Source organism: Juglans microcarpa x Juglans regia, chromosome 3D (assembly GCF_004785595.1).
Source record: "Juglans microcarpa x Juglans regia isolate MS1-56 chromosome 3D, Jm3101_v1.0, whole genome shotgun sequence".
Classification (NCBI taxonomy): domain Eukaryota; kingdom Viridiplantae; phylum Streptophyta; class Magnoliopsida; order Fagales; family Juglandaceae; genus Juglans; species Juglans microcarpa x Juglans regia.
This window is the reverse complement of record NC_054598.1, coordinates 31,843,132-31,867,425: the sequence shown is the minus strand read 5'-3', so window position 1 is coordinate 31,867,425 and position 24,294 is coordinate 31,843,132. Positions and strand designations below refer to the sequence as shown.

At 34.2% G+C, this 24,294-nt stretch overlaps 3 protein-coding genes and 1 long non-coding RNA gene across 6 annotated transcripts; 1 reads left to right on the top strand and 3 right to left on the bottom strand.

The window, feature by feature from the left end:
* Positions 1-1,235: 1,235 nt before the first annotated feature.
* Positions 1,236-5,634, top strand: LOC121254914. The gene is made up of 4 exons (XM_041155145.1): positions 1,236-1,457; positions 3,328-3,553; positions 3,626-3,730; positions 4,583-5,634. The coding sequence occupies exons 2-4, from the start codon at positions 3,370-3,372 to the stop codon at positions 5,317-5,319; spliced, it is 1,026 nt and encodes a 341-aa protein (XP_041011079.1). The 5' UTR covers positions 1,236-1,457; positions 3,328-3,369; the 3' UTR covers positions 5,320-5,634.
* Positions 5,635-6,196: 562 nt separating this feature from the next.
* Positions 6,197-10,113, bottom strand: LOC121254913 (probable basic-leucine zipper transcription factor Q). The gene is made up of 2 exons (XM_041155144.1): positions 9,444-10,113; positions 6,197-6,900 (listed from the first exon to the last, which is right to left on the bottom strand). The coding sequence occupies exons 1-2, from the start codon at positions 9,896-9,898 to the stop codon at positions 6,255-6,257; spliced, it is 1,101 nt and encodes a 366-aa protein (XP_041011078.1). The 5' UTR covers positions 9,899-10,113; the 3' UTR covers positions 6,197-6,254.
* A 1,306-nt stretch (positions 10,114-11,419) lies between these two features.
* Positions 11,420-13,183, bottom strand: LOC121255767. Its single transcript, XR_005938851.1, has 2 exons — positions 12,963-13,183; positions 11,420-11,907 (listed from the first exon to the last, which is right to left on the bottom strand). It is a non-coding gene; the product is annotated as an uncharacterized LOC121255767 (long non-coding RNA).
* A 138-nt stretch (positions 13,184-13,321) lies between these two features.
* LOC121255766 lies at positions 13,322-17,666 on the bottom strand. Of its 3 annotated transcripts, XM_041156262.1 has the most exons (6): positions 17,424-17,666; positions 17,261-17,349; positions 17,076-17,152; positions 16,458-16,499; positions 14,689-14,750; positions 13,322-14,282 (listed from the first exon to the last, which is right to left on the bottom strand). In XM_041156262.1, exons 5-6 carry the CDS (start codon positions 14,748-14,750, stop codon positions 13,358-13,360), a joined length of 987 nt encoding a protein of 328 aa, XP_041012196.1. In that variant the 5' UTR covers positions 16,458-16,499; positions 17,076-17,152; positions 17,261-17,349; positions 17,424-17,666; the 3' UTR covers positions 13,322-13,357. The 3 variants fall into 3 exon arrangements, with proteins under 3 accessions (XP_041012196.1, XP_041012195.1, XP_041012194.1); XM_041156261.1 differs by having other exon boundaries at positions 17,076-17,666; XM_041156260.1 differs by lacking the exons at positions 16,458-16,499; positions 17,076-17,152; positions 17,261-17,349; positions 17,424-17,666 and having other exon boundaries at positions 14,689-15,006.
* Between the last annotated feature and the right edge of the window lie 6,628 nt (positions 17,667-24,294).

Sequence of the window (24,294 nt, the reverse complement as noted above, 5' to 3'; positions counted from 1 at the left end):
CTTTCAATTATTTAATATCATATAATGAGATAATAAGAAAATACGATAAAAGAGATAACAAATAGCATCAGTCACGAGGAAAACGAAAAAAAAGCCAGGGAATCATGTTCTATGGCTAAACCGGATAAAACTCTTCCTATCTCAATTCTCAAATGTTATTACTAAATAGCAAACAGAATCAATGATCTTTACAAGTTCTATATCTGTAATTGGATAAAGACTATGAAAGGATATTGGTTTTCTTTCTTCACTAAGTAATTAGATAGATCTCATTAGCCACTTGTCTACTTGTTTAAATTACTAGGCAAAATTGAAGAGATAAATGGATCAATCTTACAATATTCCATACTGTTAAAAGGATAAAGCTCTCTCTTCAAAGGATTTTCTTTCGATAGAGTCTCTGTTGAATTTAACCTTCCCAAAATAGATTTTTTAGAAAAGGAAGATGCATTCTGATTCCTCATTTAACCAATTCAATAAATAATATTATTTTTTATCTCATATCTTGTCATCTATAATAACGTGACACATTTTAAGTGATTTCACATCGTAACGACTTTAATCACTTAAAACAACTATTCTTTGGGGTCATCAAACGTTTGGTGGATAATTATTATTATTATTATTAATCATAAATAAGATCATGCTGTCAATTAAAGTCGTAACACTCTGGAATCGTGATTCTAACGTCCAAAGGGTGGGGGGGGGGGGGGGGGGGGGGACAGCTGAATAATACTCATTAGCCCCACCTTTTCCTTTTATAATTAAAAGCATACAAATCCTCCCATGTCCATTTCCTTTGGGCAAGTATCATTCCTGCTCACCTGTACAAATTTATACAAAAAGATAAAGATAAAGGAAAAAAAAAAAAAGATAAAGAAATGAAAAACAGTATAACAGAAGCAACAGAAAAAGGAAGATTGCCTATGACCCCAATTAAAAAAAAAAAAAAAAAACTAAAAAAAAAAATTATGTTTTTGTATTAATAAAAATTATTTTTTTGATTTAGTATATAGTAATATTATATATAGTCGTGGAGTACGTAAATGTAGTATAATTTTTTATATTTATTTTTATTTTTTTTAAGAGATAATCATTTCTCTTTATATATCCTACCCAATAACGTGGCGACAAATTTCTTTAAAAAAAAAAAAAAAAAAAAAAAAAAAAAAAAAACTGCCGGCACCCCAATTTGTTTTAAGCGGATTAAATTGAGAGTATATAAATTTTTGTAACGGAAAATGGTGGCAACCAAAGGCCGCCATTTCAAAACCCTCGGGTTTTTTCTTTTTTGGACGTTGTACACTAGAGAGAGAGAGAGAGAGAGAGAGAGAGAGCAGCGAAGGAGTAGAGGGATACGGCGCGAGGGGTTGGAGACGACGGAGTTTCTTAGGAGAGAAAACAGTAGGAGGGGAGAGAGAAGGACAATCATAAACCCTAATCTCTTATTGAATGAGGTTCGTTCGTTCTTTCTTTCCATGGTTCTAGAAACCTCTTTATTTTGATTTTTTTTTTAAATTTTTATTTAATCTCTACGATTCTGTTTCCACTTTCAGATTTGTTTTGGCGGAAGCACGTGAATTTTTTCAATTTATTTCTTCGGACTTTTTTTTTTTTGGTTTTGTGGCTGTGATTGCGTAATATTGGATTCCAGTTCCAATAATGAATAGCCATCGCTGTTAAGAATAACCGACATCTCTGAGCTGCGATTTTCCCTGTTTTTAATTTCTTATGCTTAGTTGATTTTCATTGGATGGAATTTCGCAAAATGAAATGTATCATGCATAATGTGGATTATTTCCTCGAAAAATAAGACCGATAAATTTACATATGTATGGATGTAGTATGACTGTACATAGAGATATATTGTGGACAGATGTGCAAAGTAATTGTTTGTAGAATTATTTACTGTAAGGAAGTCAAAAGGCGTGAGAGCTGATGGATATGGATGAAACGTTGAAGATTAGAGATAAGCTTTGATGAACTGAATTACGTGCAAGTCCAGATTTGCATCGCTCCGTCAGAAAATTTGAAAAGTGGAAAAATATTCTAATGTTTGGGAAGCTTTACTATATGTAGTTGAGGAAGTTTAAGAATGGAATGCGGCTAGATTTATTTAGGAAGTGCGACTAGGCTGTTTGGAAATTTTATTAGCATGTTCATTTTACTCCTGTAGAAGATGTTTAATATCGTGTTCATGCTTAAGATATCAGATTGAGATTAGTTTTCTAGAGTTTGCCTTTCCTTTTCATTTGGACCTGAAGTTGAAGTTAACGTAATATGCTTTAGATGGTTTGCCCCTTTAAATTAGTAGAAGTATCAGTTTTAACGTTAGTGTCATGATTTGACTGTTTCCCCAAATAGCCTGGTTATATTAGTGAGTGCTGTGAACTTAGGGAGTTTGGGGTTTTCCAGCTCATCATGTTATCAGTTAAATTCTACTGCGAACATAGCCAGTGAAGTATTCATCATGTTGGAAATCACACCACAAATGAATCTTTATACATATTTAATAAAAAGGTAAAACTTATAAGGGTTTTGCTATGTATCAGTCACTATTCATCCCCACACCTCACACCTGACAACTTTTTCTACCTATTTTCATAAGGTGTGGGGCGTGTGCAGTGAATAGTGGCTGATGGGAAGAATTATTCAACTTATAATACTATATGTTTAATTTGATTTAGGCGGGTGCCATTGGTAAATTAAGGAGTTCTTGGTTACCAAAGAATTTATTTATCGAGTAATTCATCTTTCTTTATTGTGTCCTACAAAAACTAAATCAAGAACTTGAGTTTTTTTCTTGTGTGATTTAGGTTGATGGACATTCCTAAACGTTGGAATTTTATCATCATATTATCAGCTACTTTCTAGAATATGACCACACAATTGTTCAAGCTTTCTTTCTTCTTCTTCTTCCTTTTTTTTTTTTTTTTTTTTTTTTTTTTTTTTTTTTTTTTTATGTCGGGGAACCTTTCCAAGGCAGAGGACCATTTGGACCCACCACTGCAGAGTAAATCCCCGTCTCATGCACTGCACCCTTGGAAGTTTTCCTACACGGGGAACTAGTTAAATCTTTTCACTAGGGGGTGTGGCCCCGAAGTATTGTGTTCAAGCTTTCTTTTGTTCATATCTTTAGATAACACTGTCTTGGTTGTTTTGTTTCCTTTTCCAATTTGTGGAACCTCTTTCTTCATTGAAAAATGTCAAAATCTATTGAACTGTCTCTTTAATGACCTGTTTCTGCTAATAGGTCTTGCATATCATAGCAAGAATAAATGAGGTCATACTTTGACGATTCAGAATTTTGGGACATTGTCAATGTAGGTCTTATTTTGACGATTCAGAATTCTTTCCTCCGACCTTAAAATGAAACCAAGAACAAATGGGGTATCTAGAGCTCAAAAGTCAAAAAATTTTCAGAGTGAAGGACCAAATTGGATTCTCATTGCTGGGGGTGCCTTATTAAGTTCATTGTCAATTCGCCTTGGTTACAAGTTAAAGCAGGCACTCGACACGAAGCAACAAGAGAATGCTAGCAATAGTTTGAAAGGTCTTGTATATGTGTACATTTGCAAATTCTTTTGAATGATACTTGCCCCTAACTATGAAGTGTACTATTCAGGAAATGGGAAATCCTCCGACAGAAGGAATGCTACTGGTTCCCATTTGCATTCAAATGTGTATTCCTTTACACGAGAAGATGATGGTTGCTTCAACTGCATTTCAGGTGTTGTTTTTGCTGCAGATATATTTTTAGCTTTCTGAAAAGATAATTTTTATACCAAAACTTGTGTTAGTGATTTATTATCAATTTGTTGATTGCCTGCAATTTGATGTGCAGCTCGATATACTTCTTTGTGAGGGATACTGGTTTTAGTATACTGTTGCTGGTAACTGCGTTTAGAATAAAGGGTGTAGCTTACCTGGTGTTATATTTTTCCATTTTGGATGTGGGGGAAGATTGTGAGAAGGTAGAATTATTTAATTTAGAGGTAGAAATGGTTAGAAATGAATGGTTAATTATGGTTCTGCACTCCTGAAACTCTTAGGCCTCGTTTGTTTTCAGAAAACATCTCATCTCATCTTACCTAATCATTACAACTTTCCCAACTTCCAATACAAAATAAAATAAACAATTTAACTTTTTCAAATCTCAAAATAAAAATAATATTAAAACATATATTCTAACAATATTTTATTCAGCTTTTTAACTTTAATCTCAACTCATTTCATCTCATCTCCGAAAACAAACAAGCCCTTAGGTAAAATCAGTTGCATTCCTGTCAATATCTCTCTAGTTTACTTTTTATATGACCGAGCCATCTTCATTGCTCATATTTGCTTCCAGTATTAGTCAATGTTGTTTGGCCCCTTCAATGCCAGCGTGGCAATGTGGAAGTGACAATCACATGTTTTTTTTTGCCTTGGAGTCGGTTACTCTTCCTCTAGCCCTACATCGTTTTTCCCTATATTGCCTAATTTCACCTCTTTGGACAATTATAGACCAAGTCAAAAACTTTCGAATGGTATTCATGAAATTGGAAGTATATTTGCATAGTTAATAATGGATTTCGAACAGGAACTGAAGGCATGATTGAGATTAAGTGCCCAGCCAATGGCCAGATGCTTAGTGAATCTGATGGAGCTCTCCCTTTGGTCACAATTCCTACTCCTGAATTTAACAAGGAAAATGGTGTTATTTGGTCATCTTCTCCTGATCGTCTTGAAATGCCTCCAAAGCCTTTCCACCATTCAAACTGCTCAGACTCTCCATGTGTCTCAGAATCTGGCTCTGATATTTTCAGCAAGCGGGAAGTAATTCACAAACTGAGGCAACAGTTGAAGAGAAGAGATGATATGATACTGGAGATGCAAGATCAGATTGTGGAGTTGCAGAATTCACTGAATGCTCAACTAGCACATTCTACACATTTGCAGTCGCAACTTGATGCTGCAAACCGGGACTTGTTTGATTCTGAGAGGGAAATACAGAGGCTGAGGAAGGCAATTGCAGATCATTGTGTGGGACATGTCGGCCCTAACGACAAGCCTTCCACTGTAACAATTTGGCCACCTGAGGCAATAAATGGCCATGCAAATGGGTATCACGATGAGGAGAGCAATTTTGACCTGCCCGAGAAAGGAAGAGATGGGGGGAGGATTGAAATGCTCAAGAGGGAAGTAGGAGAGTTGAAGGAGGTGATTGAAGGAAAGGAATATTTGCTGCAGAGCTACAAGGAGCAGAAGGCCGAGCTTTCCATGAAGATCAAGGATTTGCAGCATAGACTGGATTCTCAGCTTCCTAATATTTTGTAGGCACTCTCAGTTTTTGTCTATTCTTTTGCCTTTTCCTCTTCACCATTTCAGGCTCCAAAAATTTGAAGCTCCGTTTAGGTTTTTTTTTTCCCCTTTCCCTCACTATATTTAGAGTTCAGCTAATTTTTTTTGGGGCTGTATTTCTTCTGGTGGTGCACGTGTGCAAGTGTGGATGACCGAGTGTGTCAGTGTGGGTTTGAAAGTGAGAAGCAAGCATAGCAGTAGGGTCATTTTCTCAATGCGAGCAGACAATCTGTTTCTTCATTTCTCCATGTAGATAAGCAGGTAATGATTTTCCACGAAAGGTTAGTGTTATTATTGTTCGGACCCCACCAAGGCTCCACCCTCAATAACTTCTTGCATCATTCCAGCTTTGAGAAAAGATTTTTTTTCCCCCTAAAAAATGCAACATTGGCAACAAATTTGGTAAAAAGGTTGGTCTGTATTTAAGCATTATTCTGTAAAAGAAAACGGAATTGCTTGTATATTGTGGGAAGAGTTAGTCTACAGTCCTCAAATGGGACTGCTCATGCAAGTCCATAAAAGTTATGGGCTGGTGTCTCCTTGCAGGAGGTGCTGATTTTGATTAGTGAAATTTGTGGCTCTCTCTAAAATATTCCCCATCTACTAAACAAAGCAAGCAGAGTGAATAAGAAAAGAACAATTCTACTAAGCATCTCTACACATCACACCTCTTGTAATTTTTTTTTTCATTTTTTCCATAATAAGTATGTAGTGTATATTGTATAAATGATAAGTAGAACAATTCAATTAGTTTAACAAGAATAAAATAAAATTAAAAATTAAAAAATAAAAAAAATTTTAAAATATGCATTGTGTGTGGTATGAAATGATGAGTAGCATAACCCGATCAAAGTTAATGCATGCTCTGCCGCAATCAAGTTTTTTCCATTATTACCCTATTCATTCAAGTCTCATCTAGTGTTCAAATCAAATTCCCCTACTTCTCTCCACCCATCCTGCATGCCTGCCGCTCCATTTTCAGTCTCTTCATCGTTCAAGAAATCTTCAGATGGCTCCTTCTCATCCCTTTGAGTATTGCTTCCCCATCCATTTATCATCTCATCTGCGATACCACCTTGCTTATGCTCTACCATATCATGACCAATTGCAACGTCATTGCCCTGGGACCCAAGTGCACTTGCTCTTATTGGGCCTCGGGCCATCATTTCTGCATGAGCCTGCGATTCAGCTCGAGCTTGCTCTGCCTGGACCATGGCCGCCATTCGCAATTTTGCCTCATGAGCCTCACGACCAGCCTTCTCTCTGGACTCTATCTCTGTTTTTACGTCCAGAATGGCTCGCCTCTCCTCTTGGAGAAGAGCCTGCTCTATCATCAATCTCTCCTCAGATCGAAATTCCCCCAAAGCTCGTTTGCGGGATATTATGTTGAAGGCAAGGGCCTGCTTCTCAAATGTGGCTGTGAACTCCGCAACTTTGGTAGCAATGTTATGATCCCACTGTTGGGATCGAGAGGGCATCTGGCCTGTGGTGTCAGAATCGAGGATCCTATCATCCTCTTCTGCTTCATAGTCTGCAACCACATGGTAAGGTAGTAATCTGCATAGAGTTTAAGAAAGCTGGGAATAAGACATTTGTGTTTTTGATTGGTAGAAATCCAGGAATAAGACATCCTCTGAAGTAAAACAAGTTCTAGTTTATCATTGTTCAAATAATTTGAAAATAAACTAAAATAAATTTGATTGTAGATTATAAACTTCCTAAGACATGAACATAACTTAGCTTGAGAAAACCAAAAAACAGGAATGGAATATATGCAACAAATCGTAGATGAGGTGATTTCCTTCTTTAGAGAAGAAAATATATGTTTAAACAACAAAATATGGCTAATTTAATTAATTGTATGATGTGCAGTTTTAATCCATCTCCCAAAAAGCAACCGAACACATTAACCTACACAAGCAACTTCAAGAAGGTAATGATATTTTCATCTCACTCAAATAAGTACTAGTAAAACAACAGCATGCTTATGACGTTTGATGCGCTATTTATGTGGTGGAAGTACCATATATACACATCTGATAAGATTTTCTTTTCCATTACCTGAACAAAATACGACTAGAAGTACACCAAACTACCAAAGGAGGCTAACTTACTCCTCAGGTGATGATACAATTAGTTTGATCAACACATGTAAAAAAGAGAAGTGCTAAGTCTATAGAAAGAATCACAAAATGAAGTTTATAAACTGATACGATGTGATACTTCATATCTACTTTACGACAAAAAACAGCTTTATAATTTGATATATTGTATCAAGTCATGTCAGTTTGTAAAAAAAAAAAAAAAAATTGTGCTTCTTTCTTAGATGAATTATTTCTCTGAATAAAATGCATGCATAATAATGATTCATTTCAGAAGAAACCACTCAAGTTAAAATATATCCATAGCGATAAGAATCCAATAGCACATTCACTTTGACACGTAAGTTCAATGTTTGTTGCAAGAACATATTTTGGTATGCATTGGATTCTCCTCAAGAGGAGAGGCGAAGGGTAAAATGAATTAGGGTTTGAGTTATAAGTTTATATATATTTTAAATATTAATATTGTTAATATTTATGTATGTGGGTGGGTGGGCGGGTGGGCGGGTACCCTACCCAACCCTGCCCGCATGGCCTTTAAATTTCTATAACCCTGCCCACACCCACACCGCACCCAGGGTGGGTGGGTTATCCCACTGTGCCCTAGGGGGCCAGGCAGGTGGGCCGAATAAAGGGGGGTGCTGGGGATGGACATCTTTATCAAATTGACCAATAAAGCACCCACAGATTAAGCACAAATAGCTAAAAACTGAAAGTCCAGACAACATTGACAAATAATGAAGCACAACATCATGTAGAAAAAAATTAGGACAAAGGGTACTAACTTTCTATTTTTTTTATAAGTAAAAAGGGTACTAACTTTCTTACATCAGATATTCGAAGCACAACTAAAATCTGGACAGTGCATGGTTATAAAAAATGCTTTATGAGCATAGAATTTGTAAAGAGAAATCCCCAAAGCTTACCACAGTGGCATAGACTGAAATGCCAATGGTACACACAAACATTCATGTACATTTCTTACTTTATCACAGCAATATACACAGTATAGTTGTTTAACATCTAATTCTAACTACAACATCAACCATTCCAATACAAATTTCAGAAAAATTGATCCCACCGTCCCACTTCAAGCATCAAAATAGCATTTACTTGTTGCATCTTTTTCTTTAATTTTTTTGTGCATATTTACTTTTCACTTTGTGGCAGTTATAACACAACCAACATATATATGGCAAGGTTGTGCTATCCAAAACAAAACCAAACAGTTCAACACGGTATGGCACATGACTCCAAACACCAAAATCCATATTCAGTTTGTACCTATATCTGCTTTCAAATATTTGGGAAAACCACACTCACATAGCTTTCCAATTCTCAATGTGCCACATGTATCAACATAAAATTTACGAAAATCACACCATTTATTCATACTAAAGTGCCATATACAGAAAACACCAATTTTCTTCCGGTCTCATGTATGTAAATTGTTGTATTCACCCAGAAAAATAGGGAAAATAACATCTTAGCTACTTAGAGAAAACGTAACTATCCAGTTTCTGTCTCTATTATGGAATCCAGATATTTTTACCTAGCTTCCAGTATACAAATCCAAAGACAGTGAATTACCTAGCTTTGAGATCTTTTTAAATCTCCAATAAACTAATTAAATCATCTCATATACAACATTCTTCAAAACAACTCACGTTGTAGGTATAGATGAATATATCTTTAAACTACTATCATACATATAGGGTAGCAAATCCCGCTAATAATTCACTTCAACCCTTCATAATGCGATTATACAACCAACGCACAAATATATGTAGAACCCATTGGTGGCAAAAGAGAAGTACATTGAAACAAAGCATATAGGGTAATGAAATTGTCTAAGTGCATACAAAAACCAGTTCATTGCTTCCAACAGATTTATTTTCTCAGCAACAAACAGAAATTCACAAAATTTCACATTTCACAAGACCAGTCTTTCAGAAAACATAAAAGAAATGAAACCCTAACCGAAAAAGGAAAACCAACCTTTCGCAGGCGTCTTCGAGAGAAGCAAAGGGGCGCTTGAAGTCAGGGTGACAGATCCGCCAGGCGTCCTGATAAGCCATTTGGAGCTCCGGTTGATTCACAGGTCGGATCGCCCTATTCTGCTGCTGCAGTTGTTGTTGCTGCTGCTGCGATTGTTGCTGCTGAGGGCTCGGATTGTTAGGGTTTTGCTGCAAATTAGGAATATTGTTGTTAGGGATGTTAGGGTTTGGTGTAAGATTGACGGGTCGAATCGGCCGCAGGTGCGCGTCGATGTTTGACGGGAAACGAGAAATGGCCGCCGCTTGCTGCTGCTGCTGCTGCTGCTGTTTCTGAAGCTGTTGAAAAAGCAGGAATTGTTGCTGTTGCTGCTGCTGCTGTTGATGGTGTTGTAGCATCATTTGTTGTTGTTGTTGTTGTTGGTGGTGCTTTTGAGCCAATGCCTTTGACTCCTCCATCTCTTACTGTCAAACAAAAATGGCTCTGTCTGTCTCTGTCTCTGGCTCTCTCTAGAGAGTAAAAACCTGAGCGTTCCTCGCAATCTACGGACGAAGTTTGTTATCTCTTTGTCGATAGATCTGTGGCTTTCTCTGTACTAGAATGAGTGTGGGTGTGCTAGGGAATGGGAAGTGAGGCTCACTCCAGTGCAGATGGTTTGGTTTCAGAAAATTGTCGAGATAATCGAATGATTTCTAAAGATTATTAGAATATTATTTTTTAATATTATTATTATGTTAAAATTTAAAAAAATTATTTATTTTTTATTATATTTTATATAAAAATTAAAAATAAATTATAATAATAAAACGAGATAAATTGAATTGAGTTTTAAATTCAAATCACCCCACGTCTTTCTCTTTGACATATATTGCGGTTCTTGAAAAGATGTGTCATGTGTGTGTATATTATATGTCCTAGATTTTATTCTTCATTTGATATACTGAAAAATATTTATTGCAGTTTACTGTATGTTGCAGCTACAGTACATCATGTGCTGCTTTTAAAAAAAAAAAAAAATTTGCATTGAAGTGTGCGGACACACTCTTGATATATACTTACAACTTATTTATAATTATTTTATAATTTATATTAAATCAACCAATATAACATATCGCTCCCTTAAAAAATAGAGGTGTAAAGTAGTTGAAAAATAGTTTCAAATCTATCATTTTCACATATATATATATATATATATATATATATTTGAAGTGATGCCCTATAAAATTATACATCAAGATATTTTATTTTTTTTCGATTAGTTAATTTTATACCTATTATATGGATTTACTGTTTATTAATTATGAGTTGATTTAGATGGAAAGAAAAATGCTACTGCTGCAAAGAGTTCGCTTAAAAATAAACTTATAAACTGACATAATTTTATGTTATGTATTAAATCTATTATATAATATAATGAACTTTACAATTTGATGTATATATCATTTGTAAGTTTATAAATTTACTTTTATGAGATTTCTTTCGCAGATAAAAATTATCACATTAATACAACGTGATAAGATCAGTTTTGCATAGCTAGTGTGTAATTCACTGCAAAAGCAAAATGGAAGTGTCATGTTCTTATACCACTTACTATAAAATTTATTATAATTATATAAAAAATTAAAAACACAAATATATTTTTAATATTTGTTAATGTAAAAACCTTCCACATTCTAAGTATGTGTTGCGTTGTCATCAGTAAACGTATAGAACCAAATAATATTACAAGCAAGAGCTTTCATTCCTTGTCAAAATTCAAGTCCCAACAGAACTTGGTTGAATAAAACAAGGTTTTTTGTGAATCCATTTATTGAATAGAAGCAAGCAGTTAACGTACTGGTGAAAATTTTCCCATAGAACAGAATTTTATCTGTTTTTTTTTTTTTTTTTTTTTTTTTTTTTTTTGCTGATTATCAGTGTTACAGTCCATTGGAGTTCACATCACATGGTAATTTCAAACTCTATTTATACATAATTTATTAACTAATAAAAAAAAATTCGCATGGTCATTGAGGAGCTGCAAGAAATTGTTCCATGAAGCCATTTTTAGCTGGAAGTTACAAAAAATATTACTACTCTCTCTCTCTCTCTCTCTCATCTCAACCCATTTCAACTTAAAAAGTTTACCTAAAAAAGTTAACACATCTCAATGGGACCGATAAAATACTACTATTTACAACTCATCTCAACATCCAAATGTAGTAATGACAAAACGTTTAGATAACCCCACTACACTAACAACCCTTTCAAACAACGTTAAAAGATACACAAATTACCTCAAACCCTTCATCTTTTCAACTCTGCTGCATAATTTCTATTTTGACACTATAATTCTTCAGGAGGCAACTTGTTTCTGAAAGCAGCTTGTTACCATTTATTACTCCATGACGATGATGGCACTAACCAGCCAGCATTCACTTGATAGTCACTGGCGACATCACCCTTGATGAAGATCTGGATAGATGGGCTGCATTTGAAACTTAAATGATCAAATGGTACCCTATATCAACCACATGCTGAAGCAGTAGAAGGTTAATCAAAACAGGAGAGAACTCGCTGCCATGATTAAACACTAGTTCAATTGAAGACAAAATCATTATGATTAAATATAAATGCGCATTGAAAACTGCTAAATGAATCAAGGCATATGCAAAACTGCAACTAACTGGTTTTAAGTTTTAACTCCGCTCTCCACAAACGCTCAAGGACAAGAGCACAAGGATCTATACCTTGTTTTTGTAGTTAAATGCAACTCCTACACTAGTACAGGATTTAACCCATGGGCCATGTCTGGTCCAGAGGAGATTCCATTTGGTCCAAAGACCATTGGAAAAATACACACTCACATATAACATTTTTTTGTTTTTACAAGTACACACTCACATTTAACATATAAGCTATCCCAAGTTCTCATATCCATGGAAAAATAATAAGACAACTCTATAAAGTATAATCTTCCATACACAATAACACAACACTGTAAACACAGCCCCGTGCAACTAAGACTACAAGAAGACATATAATCCAATGTTTTAAGCATAAAATCCAATCAAACTGGTCTCTTTCCACTCATATATCATAAACTAAATTGCTTCCAAGGCATAGTTTATCAATAAGCACTGAGACAAAGTAATTGATATTAGAATGTTGAAAATATGCAGAAAAGGGTACACCTCCCATTCATACTTAAACAACCACAAACTTGACCAAACCCAAGCCTGCCTTTAGACCTCAAACCCCATTTGATGTAAAGTTCATCAAGGTTTATCAATAAGTCCAGTGACAAATTGATGTTATATTGTGGGAGATATGCATTAAAGGGGATAACCAGAGCCACCCAAACCTTACAAAACCCAGGCCTGATTTCAGGCCTCAAATCCCATTTTAAGACTAGGTTCAGTTGCTGGCAGCCATTGGGTCAACCTTCAACCCGACCCAAAAGCAAAAGCAAAAGCAAGAGTATTTGTAAAACAAATCAAAGCTTACATGTACTAGACACCACAGAAGTTAGCTAGTCAGTACCTGATGAAATTATGAACCTTCAGAGCTTCCCATTTGCGATCTATCACATGGTCCATGTTGAGGGAAATATATCCACTCCCTTGTAGTCACACACCAAGGATGGTATTACTACATTTTCTTCCATATATCTGATTAATCATGAATAATATGACTCATGAGAATTTCTGCTTCTACCAGCAATGTATTTTTCCTCTTCCTTTTGCAGATGACAGTTCCCATAAAAGCAATGTATTTTTCCTCTTCCTTTTGCAGATGACAGTTCCCATAAAAGCTTACTTCCAAGTGTTAAAAAAATTCAAGCAAACAATATTTCAACTAGCTCCTACAGAGATAAAGAATCTCATCCACTTAAAGCAATAGAAGTTCAAAGACCAAAACTAGATACATTCGGTGCATCAGTTTTGGAGTATTCCATAAATTTCACGCATCATCAACTTGGAGTTATCGACAACATGCTTACTTTCATAAACTATATAACTACATAACTCATGCCTAGGAGCTGGCCTAAGTGAACGTAATTGAGTGAGAGGATTCGTGATTACAGATTTACTGCACAACTCCTTGGTTGGCTGGACATGTTTCCACCAGAAATCAGAGAGTGCCATTTTCAACACATCCCAGTATTCTATATCTCTGTATAGCCGAAATAGACTACTCCCTTTAGGAGTCCAAACATAGAAATCCATCCAATCCTTGTCCATTATTTCCATTAAACCCTGAGCTTGTGGAATACAGTAAAGAGGGACTCGTGACCAAGGGACAGCCTGGCTCATATCTCCATTGAAAAATGGACACTTTATCTCAAGCACTCCCCGTGAAGGCAAATCATAAACCAGCCTGTCAACTACTCCATCTGGTGAACCTGCTAGCCAATCATCTTCTGGGTTTCTCTCACCATAGACCTGAAATTCAGGAAACAAAACAGTATTACCGGTTATGAGCTTGTATCTTTCAAGTGCTTCCTCTTCTTTAATATTGTTCCAACAGGTAGCCAGGTTTCCAGAAAATGGCTCAATTGCCCCAATTTTCTCTAACCACAGCTGAACCCTTCGGCGACGCCAAAACCCAATAGCTGCAGCAAAAGTGCTTGCTGTCAATTTATGCTCCCTGAGTTTTTGCCAGTTTTTGAACCAGTGCTGAAGACTACTTGATTGAAGAACAGAATAAGTTTCACCAGACGCAAATTTTAGAGGGTGAACATATTGATTCAAGATTCTCCCAGAGGGATGATTAAGAGCCTGGCTAGTGTAGCTCCTACTATTGCTTGGATCTGTAAAGAGCACACCTATGCAATGGATACTCTTACTCTTCCAGTTTGATCTGAAAACATGGTGGAAGCAAAAAGTAAGTTCTTCACTGCCCAAGAAAAACAACACCTTTGTGAGAGCAAAAAGCGTGTAGAGTACATAGTGAAAAATATATCAAGGGGCAGTCAACATATAACATGTATGATTTAAACAGGGGGAAATATACCAAATAGTAAATGTTAGCAGCAAAATGAATGTGTAGAAGTGATGTAACACCCCTTCCCGTAGGTTAGGAATATTATGTACGTCCATAACATAATTCCCAGTAAAGAGATTCAATCACATAAAATGCCTCATCTATTGGATCATAAAACTAACTTAGTATGTCAGTCTTTCATAACATATAAGCTAAAACATAAAATAAATGATATAAGCTAATTCTCTGTGATACTAACACTGCTTAAAAGTTTAAATCATACACTAAGTCTTTGGAATTTATTCTACTCCTGGCACTCCTGCTCTGTATCCACGAAATCATCATCTGAGACATTAAAACATAAAACGGATAAACAAACAAATGAGTCGAAGACTCAATAATAGCAGATCATATTGTAATCTTAACTTAGTTTAACATTAAGCTTAATTTTGAAAACTTACATTGTCACACATACACATAACATATAGATCATTTATAAGGAACATAAGCAGAATTAAACATCATCATGGCAATACGTGTAATATGGATGCATGAATGACTGACTCCATCCATTTCCTATCATTTGCACATGACTTATTCATCTTGTCTTTCACTTACTTAGTGGCCATCATAACATGTGTGCTTTGGTCCAACTGTCGTTGACCGTGTATAACATATCATAACATAGGGTGAACCACGCTTGGGTCTGTGGCACCGCATAACGTATCATAACATATAGTGAAACATGCTTGGCTCCATGCTATCACATCATACGGTAAACCACGCTTGAGTTCGTGGCACCACATAACGTATCATAATATGTAGTGAAACACGCTTGAGTCAGTGTTATCACATATCATATGGTGAACCACTCTTGAGTCTGTGGCACCACATAACATAACTTGTGATGAAACATGCTTGGGTCCATGTCATCTCAAACATTATAGCTTACATGTGGTGGACCACGCTTGAGTTTGTAGGTTGCACATCCACCCATAACATAAGGCCAATCTTAAAGTTTACTTGTCATTCATGTGTTTTCTTACTAACTTTCATAATGCATGTCAACATGTTCGACTTAATGAATTTACACGGCATGACGTACTCTTGTGCAAGACATAACATTAAACATGGCATATTAATATGAGTCTTACACACATAGCATAGGCAAGGCATAACATGATCTAAACATTACATGAATATTACATGGCATAAATGTGATTTTCATAACACCTCCTCCATCTAACAACAATCCGTATCAACATAGCATGCATAGTCTTATTCACAAGCATATCATCGAAATTCATTGGTAGGGGTGATAAACGGTCCGGTCGGACAGAATGGACCGACCGTTTCGGTCCGGAAGGTTTTTTTGGACCAGACCGGACCGAATGAAAAAAATATATATATATTTTATATATAATAATTGTACAATTAACAATATAAAATTTTAAACATATTATTAATACTTGTTAATATTCTATAAATTAACAATATTATATATATATATATATCTTCATCTAACATATCACTATTAACAATATAAAATTTTAAATATGTTATTAACACTTGTTAATATTCTATAAATTAACTAATATATAATATCAATTACTTAATTATATAGTAATTATATAAATTAATAATATAATTTTCATCAAATTTATTATCATTAACCATATAAAATATTTTTTTATTGAATTTGTTATATAATCCACATTAATAAGTCACTTAATTTAATTTAGTATTTTAAATAAATTTTTTTATTAATTATTTAAAAAAATAAAAAAAATTAAGCCGGACCGACCGGACCAGACGATCGCTATTGGTCTGGTCCGTCCCTTTGGGTGTTCGGTCCGAAAAAATGATGGACCGAAAACATTCGGTCCATCGCCGGACCGGACCGGACCGGACCATTTGCAGCCCTATTCATCGGTGTTCGTGAAAAGGGGTTAACCTTGAATTGGCTCGTAGCGTAGCATAGGCAAACATCACATTTTTCATGCAAGAAATGAATATTTACAGCTCACATGAAGTTATGATCATGTTACTTACCTCTTAGCTCTGCTTCCACAATCTCACTTGTTAGTTTGTGACCTATAGTAAGCACTAGACGTCACTAACTTTTTAGAAAAGCGTGTTGTAGCATTCTAGTTAATTAAATACATATCATGAACTTTAATCTAAAATATTCAGTTATACTAAGATTAATAGATGGTACTATTATTTAAAACTCATAACATATTCCTTGATTTTCTATTTAAAATGTAACATAATAATTTTATTAAAAATCCAATTTGATAGACAATGGCAACATTAACTTAAAAATTGACTCATCTCATCAGCATTCTTTAAAATTAAAAATTGACTCATCAGCATACTTTAAAATATACTTTAAATCCCTTGAATATTTTCTGTAAAATACAACCAGCTAATATAAACATTAAGCCCACATGATGAAGTCGGCCCATTTAAACAATATACAAGTTAATGAAATCAGCCCCTTAGAAAATGGGAAGGCTCAAGGCCAATGTGAGAAGTCAGTTCACTTGGGAATCAAAGGCTCTAGGCCGGATGGGCTTAAGGCCCAAGGGCCCATTATAAATCTAAAGAGATGGTATAATATGGCAAAAAAACAGAGGGCTCGGGAGGGAGAAGCCGTGCGATACTCACCTAGAGAAAGAAGAACGAACTGCGACGGTGGGTCTGGGTGGTTGGCTCGGAGTCACGGCGGCGCAACTGGAGGCTCCCTTTGATCATGGTGGTGCGAGAGAGAGAGAGAGAGAGAGAGAGAGAGAGAGACTTTCAAACCGAAAGCAACAGAGAGAGAGAAGGATGGCGGACGGTAGTGGGCTTACCGGAATAGTAGGGATCCGACGGGATTTGGCTGGCCGGTAGTTTCTGGGCAGCGTGGGGGTGCTCCGACGTCCTCTGTGGTCAACGGTGGCTGGGCAAAACAGAGGGGCTGTTTGGTTACAAGCGGTGAAGAGAGAACGACGGAAATAGGGTTTAGAGGCTTACCGAGAGAGGAAAGGTTGTCCGTCTGTCTCAGGTGGCTGGGTCGGCGGTTTCTGTGGTTGTTTCTGGCGAGTGGGTGCTTGGTTTGTTGGAAGAAAGGCTATGGTGGTTTGCTGTGAGGTAGAGAATTGATTTCACGTGGGGGTTCTGGCCGTGGTTGCTGTTGGCGTGGGGGAGGAGTAAATTGAAAAAAAAGAAAGAATTTCAACTAGGGTTTTTGACGGGGTTGAGGGTGGGTGTAGACCCACCGCTGGGGCTCCGCTAATGCATTATATGATTTTTTATTTTTTTACATGATATTTTAAAATATTTTCTTTTTAAAAAATTCATAATATTATTAAAAAATATTTATTTAATCAAATTAAAAAAAATTACTAACGGGAGCACTCAGCGGTAAGCATAACATTTTCCTTTGATGTGAATGTTGATTCATCAAATTCATCTTTAAATTTTGATAAAAAATATATATTTTTCAAATATTTAAAACTTCTTTATCCATAACTTTACATTAGATTAGTTATTGAATTCATTAAAATAATAATATAATATTATTTTTTTAATAATAATATTTTATTTTTTTCATATTTTATAATTACACTAATTATATATTAATTAATAATTTAATTTTATTCTTATATTATTATTATAATATGGTTAGAGATTAAAAGTGAATAAAAAAGACTATTGGAGATTAAAAGTGAATAAAAAATATATTTGATGAGTGAACAGTAATCTTTCAAATTTGAAGAAACATATCCATTTATTGTAGCTCAAAATTTTACCCTTATATCTTTAGCTAATCCAATACAGCTCTCTTTTGATGAAATTCATCATATTTTATATTTGGCTAGACTTTTAATGAAGTCAATGTCAATATTCTAATCACATTCAGAAATCAAACAAGGGATATACAGGGGTGATGACGGAAGAAACCAAATCAAATAAAATTACTATTTTAAAACATATCTCAAAAATAATAAAATGTTAACAACAATAATAATAATAATAATTCCAAACCCCAATTATGGACCAGTATGTTACAAATTTTATACATACCACCAAAACATGCAAACCATCATAAAACATGCAAAACAAAATTCTGGACTAGGGCTGAGTAAAAATTCGACTCCGCTCCGACTCTGATTAGTCAGAGTCGGAGTCGGAGTTTTTTTTTTCTTGGAAGTCGGAGTCAATGATGAACCGACTCCGCTCCGATCCGACTCCGATCCGATCCGACTCCGACCCTCAGCCTCCGAATTCGACTCTGCCTCCGCCTCCGCCTCCGACTTGGCCCTTAGACTCCGCCTCCGCCTCCGCCTCCGATTTTATACATATTTTATAAAAAAAATGTGTTTTTCTATATATTAATCATTTAAATTTTATATAACTATATCTTATATAGTTAGTTAAACTCAATAATATACTAGTTAAATAATATATTTATACTATAATATATAGACTAAATTGACTAATAATATTTTAGTATATGACTATATGTAAATATCATACTATTACAAATTTACAATATTACTAATTTACTACCATGTAACACTAAATTACTAATGTATAAATATAATAGCATGTAATACTAATGTATATATAATACTAAATTTATAAACACTAAGATGCATAATAACATTAACATGTAATACTAATGGATAAACACTAATCTATAAATTTATAATAACATTTAATACTAACGTATAAACTATAATAACTAAAGTATTATTCATATAAATTTTATATAACAATATCTTGTATTAATTATATTTTTTGACCTAATAAATTCTCAATATATTCATTTTGATAAATATATTAGTAAGACTATATTAGTAATACTAATACACACTATACATTAGTATAATAATTAGATTTATGGCCTAATACTAATACTATTAGTAATCCACTTTAAGTCTATATATAAATTACTATATAAATCATTATAGTATTAATTACTAATACTATATTACTATATGATACTATTAACTATAGTGAATCAGTGATATACTAGTATTAGACTACTAGTATACTAATACTATCAGTGATATAGTTAGTATAATATTTATACTAATACTATAATATAGTTATACTAAATTAAAATCACTATAGCAAATACTAATATATAGTTATGCTAATCACTATAACTAATACTAATACTAATATAGACTATAGTTATAACTTGTAGTATTATACCTATACTAAATCACTATAACTTATACTAATATATTATATTAAATTTATATAGTTATACTAAATCACTATAACTATATATAGTATTAATATATTAGTATAATATATAGTATTAATATATATTACTTGTTTTATTTAGTTGTATTTTTTGTTATAATCAAAAGTTTAATAAGTTTAGATTGTAATTTTGAGAAAATTGAAATTTGAAAGCCCACAATTTTTTTTTTTAAAAAAGTGGGTCAAATATGAAGTTAGAAAAGACAAAAAAAAAAAAAAAGTCCAAAAATCCGACTCCGCTCCGACAAGTCGGAGTCAGAGTCGGAGCAGATTCGGCATAGTTCGGAGTCGAAGTCGGAGGTCAGATTCGACCTTCGACATAGTCAGAGTCGGAGTCGGAGGATGGGCCCTCTGACTCCGAAAGGGTCGGTGCTCAGCTCTATTCTGGACTAAAGTAACATAAAATGGGATGGATTCGATCTGGTCCGATTGATCCATAGGAGACTTTTGGGATCAAATTGAACCCCTTTGGTCCAAGGCTTTTTCATTCCAGGTCGGACCGAACACACATAGGGATTTAACCGGACCGGTAGCTTTCAGTCCGGTCAGTTTGGCCAAGTCCCAGATGGGCCCAATTCTATGCTTTTCAGCCCAAGTTACCCAATTGAAAAATCCTAATTAGTTTTCAGCCTAATGACATTTTATTCCATTTTATGCAAAAAATACCAAAAAAAGAACTTGAAAATGATACAATATGCCAAATTGCCAATAACATCCAAGCTCAAAATAAAAGAAAATATACAAAAAAATGAAAAAATAAAAACAAAAATAAAAATTGTCTATATCCATCCAAACAGCTAAAAAGGTTACCAACCAACCATACTAATAAAATTTTATAAAAATAGAGGTAGAAATTAAAAAAAAAAAAAATCTCTAATCATCCAAATTCCAAACTCCAAATAAAAGGAAAAAAATCAGAAAAAGTAAAGGCAACTCGATTTTCACTTCTCACATACGTATAAGTCTGTTGAAACGTCATTTAACGAAACTTGGTCTTTATTTTTTGCTTGACACTACACGACACCGTTTCTCAGAGACAGAGTAAGATCTTCTTCTTTTTTAATTCTTTTCTCTTTTTGGTACATAAATTAATAAAGAAATGATATAAATTAGTAAAATTAAAATTAAGTAAACTATTTAATCATTAAAAAATAATTAATTATATTTATATTTATGATGTTAATTGCCAATTTTTCATTAACTTAGAGTGTGTTACTATGTAAATGTATTAGGATAGTTAATGCGTAATGGGCTATATTAAACTTTTTGCATTTTGTATATTATTAATTAATTTTTGTCATTCACCATACATGTTTTATACTTACTTGCAACTTAGGTATTTTACAAAAGATTTATCTAATAACTTTAATTAGATCATAGATGTAGATGTTAGTGATTAGTTACTGGCGATATGTTAGTTAATTGATAATTTGATAGCATATTTGTAATAACATATTGATGTGCTTAATTTCTATACAAGTTTTGTCATACTTTTACTCTTCATTTTATACTAGTTTGTGTTTATTTTTCTTATTTATTGGAGTTTTTATTTATTTTGTTTATTTTTGTTTAGGAATAAATAAATTGAATGAGTCATGAAAATTGAATAAGTCAACAAGAGAATAGGAAACGTTCATTTCTCAAAATTCCTGAAGTACCCTTTGGTATTTGGAGGATAACTTTTTCTAGACAACTTCAATAAAGGCAATTTCGGTGTCTACAGAAAGCCAAGAGCAAACCCTAGAACTTGTGTGTTAAAGCCTTGGCCGAAAATGAACATTTAGAAGGTGGAAAGGGCGCATCAAGTCAAAAGTCGCAAAACTGTCGAATTCCTGAAATATCTTTTAGTATTTAGAGCATAACTTCTTGTAGAAAACTCCAAAAGGGAAATCTTGGTGTCTACTGAAAGCTGAGATAAAAATCAACAACTTTCGTGTTTAAGCCGGAGTCAACAATGAACATCTTCAGAGAGGAAACGACGCTTCAAGCAGGAGGTTGAAAATCTGCATAATTGGATTTCATCAACGATAGAGATTCTCGATCTACATAGAGTTTCCTTCTTAACTCTTTAATCTTATCTTTGTATAATTCTCATTATGAATTCTAGAATTATTATGGTTTGTTTTGATTAGATTATGAAGTAATTTATATTGCTAAGGCTACGATGTAGCCTCTCCATGACAATCCCGAATTTTACTTCTATGTAATCATAATTTTATTATTCATTTTAAGTATACATCGAGTTTAATGCTTTCAATTATTTGGCCAATAGTTGAATGATTTGTTATGCATGTTAATTCGAGAAATGATGTATGTAGTTTAGCTTCGTATGATGTATGCCATGAATTGAACGAAAAGCAAGAATGAGCCAACGTGATTTGTGAGGCTTTTATGTGAAATATTATTAATCTTAATGTGCTGAAATGCTTTTAAATTTGCATAGACATATTGCGGATTATCGTATGTTGGGTAATTCAAATTCTACTCGAGCGAGGGTCTTAGATAAGTTAAAATATCTCGCCGTCAAATATGATGATAGTTGATTGATTGTATGGTTAGGATTTAGGATTGGATTAGTTCGGTGAGTCGGATGCCTTGGTGTTTTCTTCTTGGTGAAATCTTCTTCTTTTCAAGTATTTGGTTAATTCTTCATTTGTTAACTTAATTTAATTTGTTTCTTTTTTTAAAATTCAAAATCCACCACTTTCTTGATTTTCAAATAACTTAGAATTAAAACAATTTCAATAGTTAATAGATAGTCGTCATGGGTTCGACATCTTTCTTATCATTATATTACTTGGTACGATTTCGTGCACTTACGAAATTTCACAACACATATTTAACATTTTATCTTGTTCTGGCTATAGGTTTGATAAAAATTATAAAATTAATTATGCATTTATTATATTAATATATATATATATATATAAATTTTAAAAATATATATTTCTATTCGGTCGGTTTCGGTCTGATTTGAGGTGGAAAAACCCCACCCCAAGACTGGACCAAGAGCTGAAAATTTTTATATAGGTGGACCGAGACTGATAGGTCTTAACTTTGGTTCGGACTGAACCATTCGGTCCGGTCGGTTTTTTAGGTCCGGATCGAATGCATTACACCCCTAAACATACGTTTGTTTTTGAAAAGGTTCCTCCATAGTTGAAGTGATTCCTATAAAGAATAGATCATAAAAAAGCTAATGCTTAAACAAAAACAAAGCAAGACCGTCAATGAAATTGGGTATTTGCCTGGAATTTGTGTGATATATAATCTACATGTTCATTTTACAATGCTGAAGGCTTGTTTGTAGACACAATCAAGTTTCTCCTACTCATCACCAAGCAAATAATTATCTACCAAAACAACAATCTATTTGTTTCTACAAAAAGTGATGTTTTAGGAAAAAATATATTATGTCCGGTAAAAAAGAGCTGAGAATTAAAGAAATATTTTCAAGACAATTTTTGCAGTGTGGCAAAATGCATATTTTTATTTTTTGTTGTAAATTCTTTGCTTAATGATGAAAAATTAGGAACAAAGAAAAAATGGACTGACCAAGCAAGCTTGTCAAGACTCTGACGCATAGCGACTTCGATTAAGCCATTAATTTAGATAAAATAAAAGGGGTATGTGAAGGTAAAGATCATTTCTTTCATGCAAATTCCCCCCCCCCCTCTCTCTCTCTCTCTAAACTAGAGAAATGGAAGGTTTTATATGGGAAGAGAGGGTTTAATGGACCCCAAATCCACTACAAGTCTAGCCCATTCCACCCTAAAGCCTAATTGTTCCCTCTTTTTCTTCTTTGCTTCCCCATTTTTTGTCAAGAATAAAAACATGGGGTTCCTCGCAATCTACTTGGATGCTAAGATCCTCATTGATGCAATGAATCATGAAAATACAATCCAAGAAGAAAATGAAGCACCCGTACAGGATCGTGCTAAAGTGATGTGTTAATGTGTAAATTTGCACAACAGACCTGAAGGGAGGAAATAATCATCCCTAGCTCATAATGATAATTCAGGTGTTATTCACGTTTATTCACGAAATAAATAATAAATAAACAAATAAAAATAGATAAAGAGAGACACAAAAATTTACATGGTTCAGTATAACGCCTACGTCTACAAGTTGTTTGGGGGTGAAATCTACTATGATAGGTGATTTTACAATCTCTCATGGCCTCACATATATCACAATACAATGGAAGAATTTAGTCTAAGCGTAGAGAAGTTGTGGTGAGTCTAGGCGTATAGAGCTTTTGTGGAGAGATATTGTGGAGAGTGCTTGTGTGTAGAGTTTGGGGAGAGTCTCCGCCTTATATAAAGGTCTATTTTTTTTTGAGTGATTGAGTCTAACTTACCTTGCAAAGTCTTTTCCTTTTAGAAGTCTGAGTCTCTTTCTCTTTCAGAATCTTAGTCTCTCTCCCTTTATGAGCCTAAGTGTTTTTCCTTATCTCTTCTTACACTTATCTCTTAGCTCAACTTTCGACTTTCAAATGCTGCCAAACATTGTGTGTGAACACGGAAGCTACAAATATTACCTGGCAAGCCTTTCATAGTGTAGAAAGACAGGAACTCGCGAGTGGTCAAGTCGGAATACATCTCTCTAAAGGGTCAAGAACCTTGCA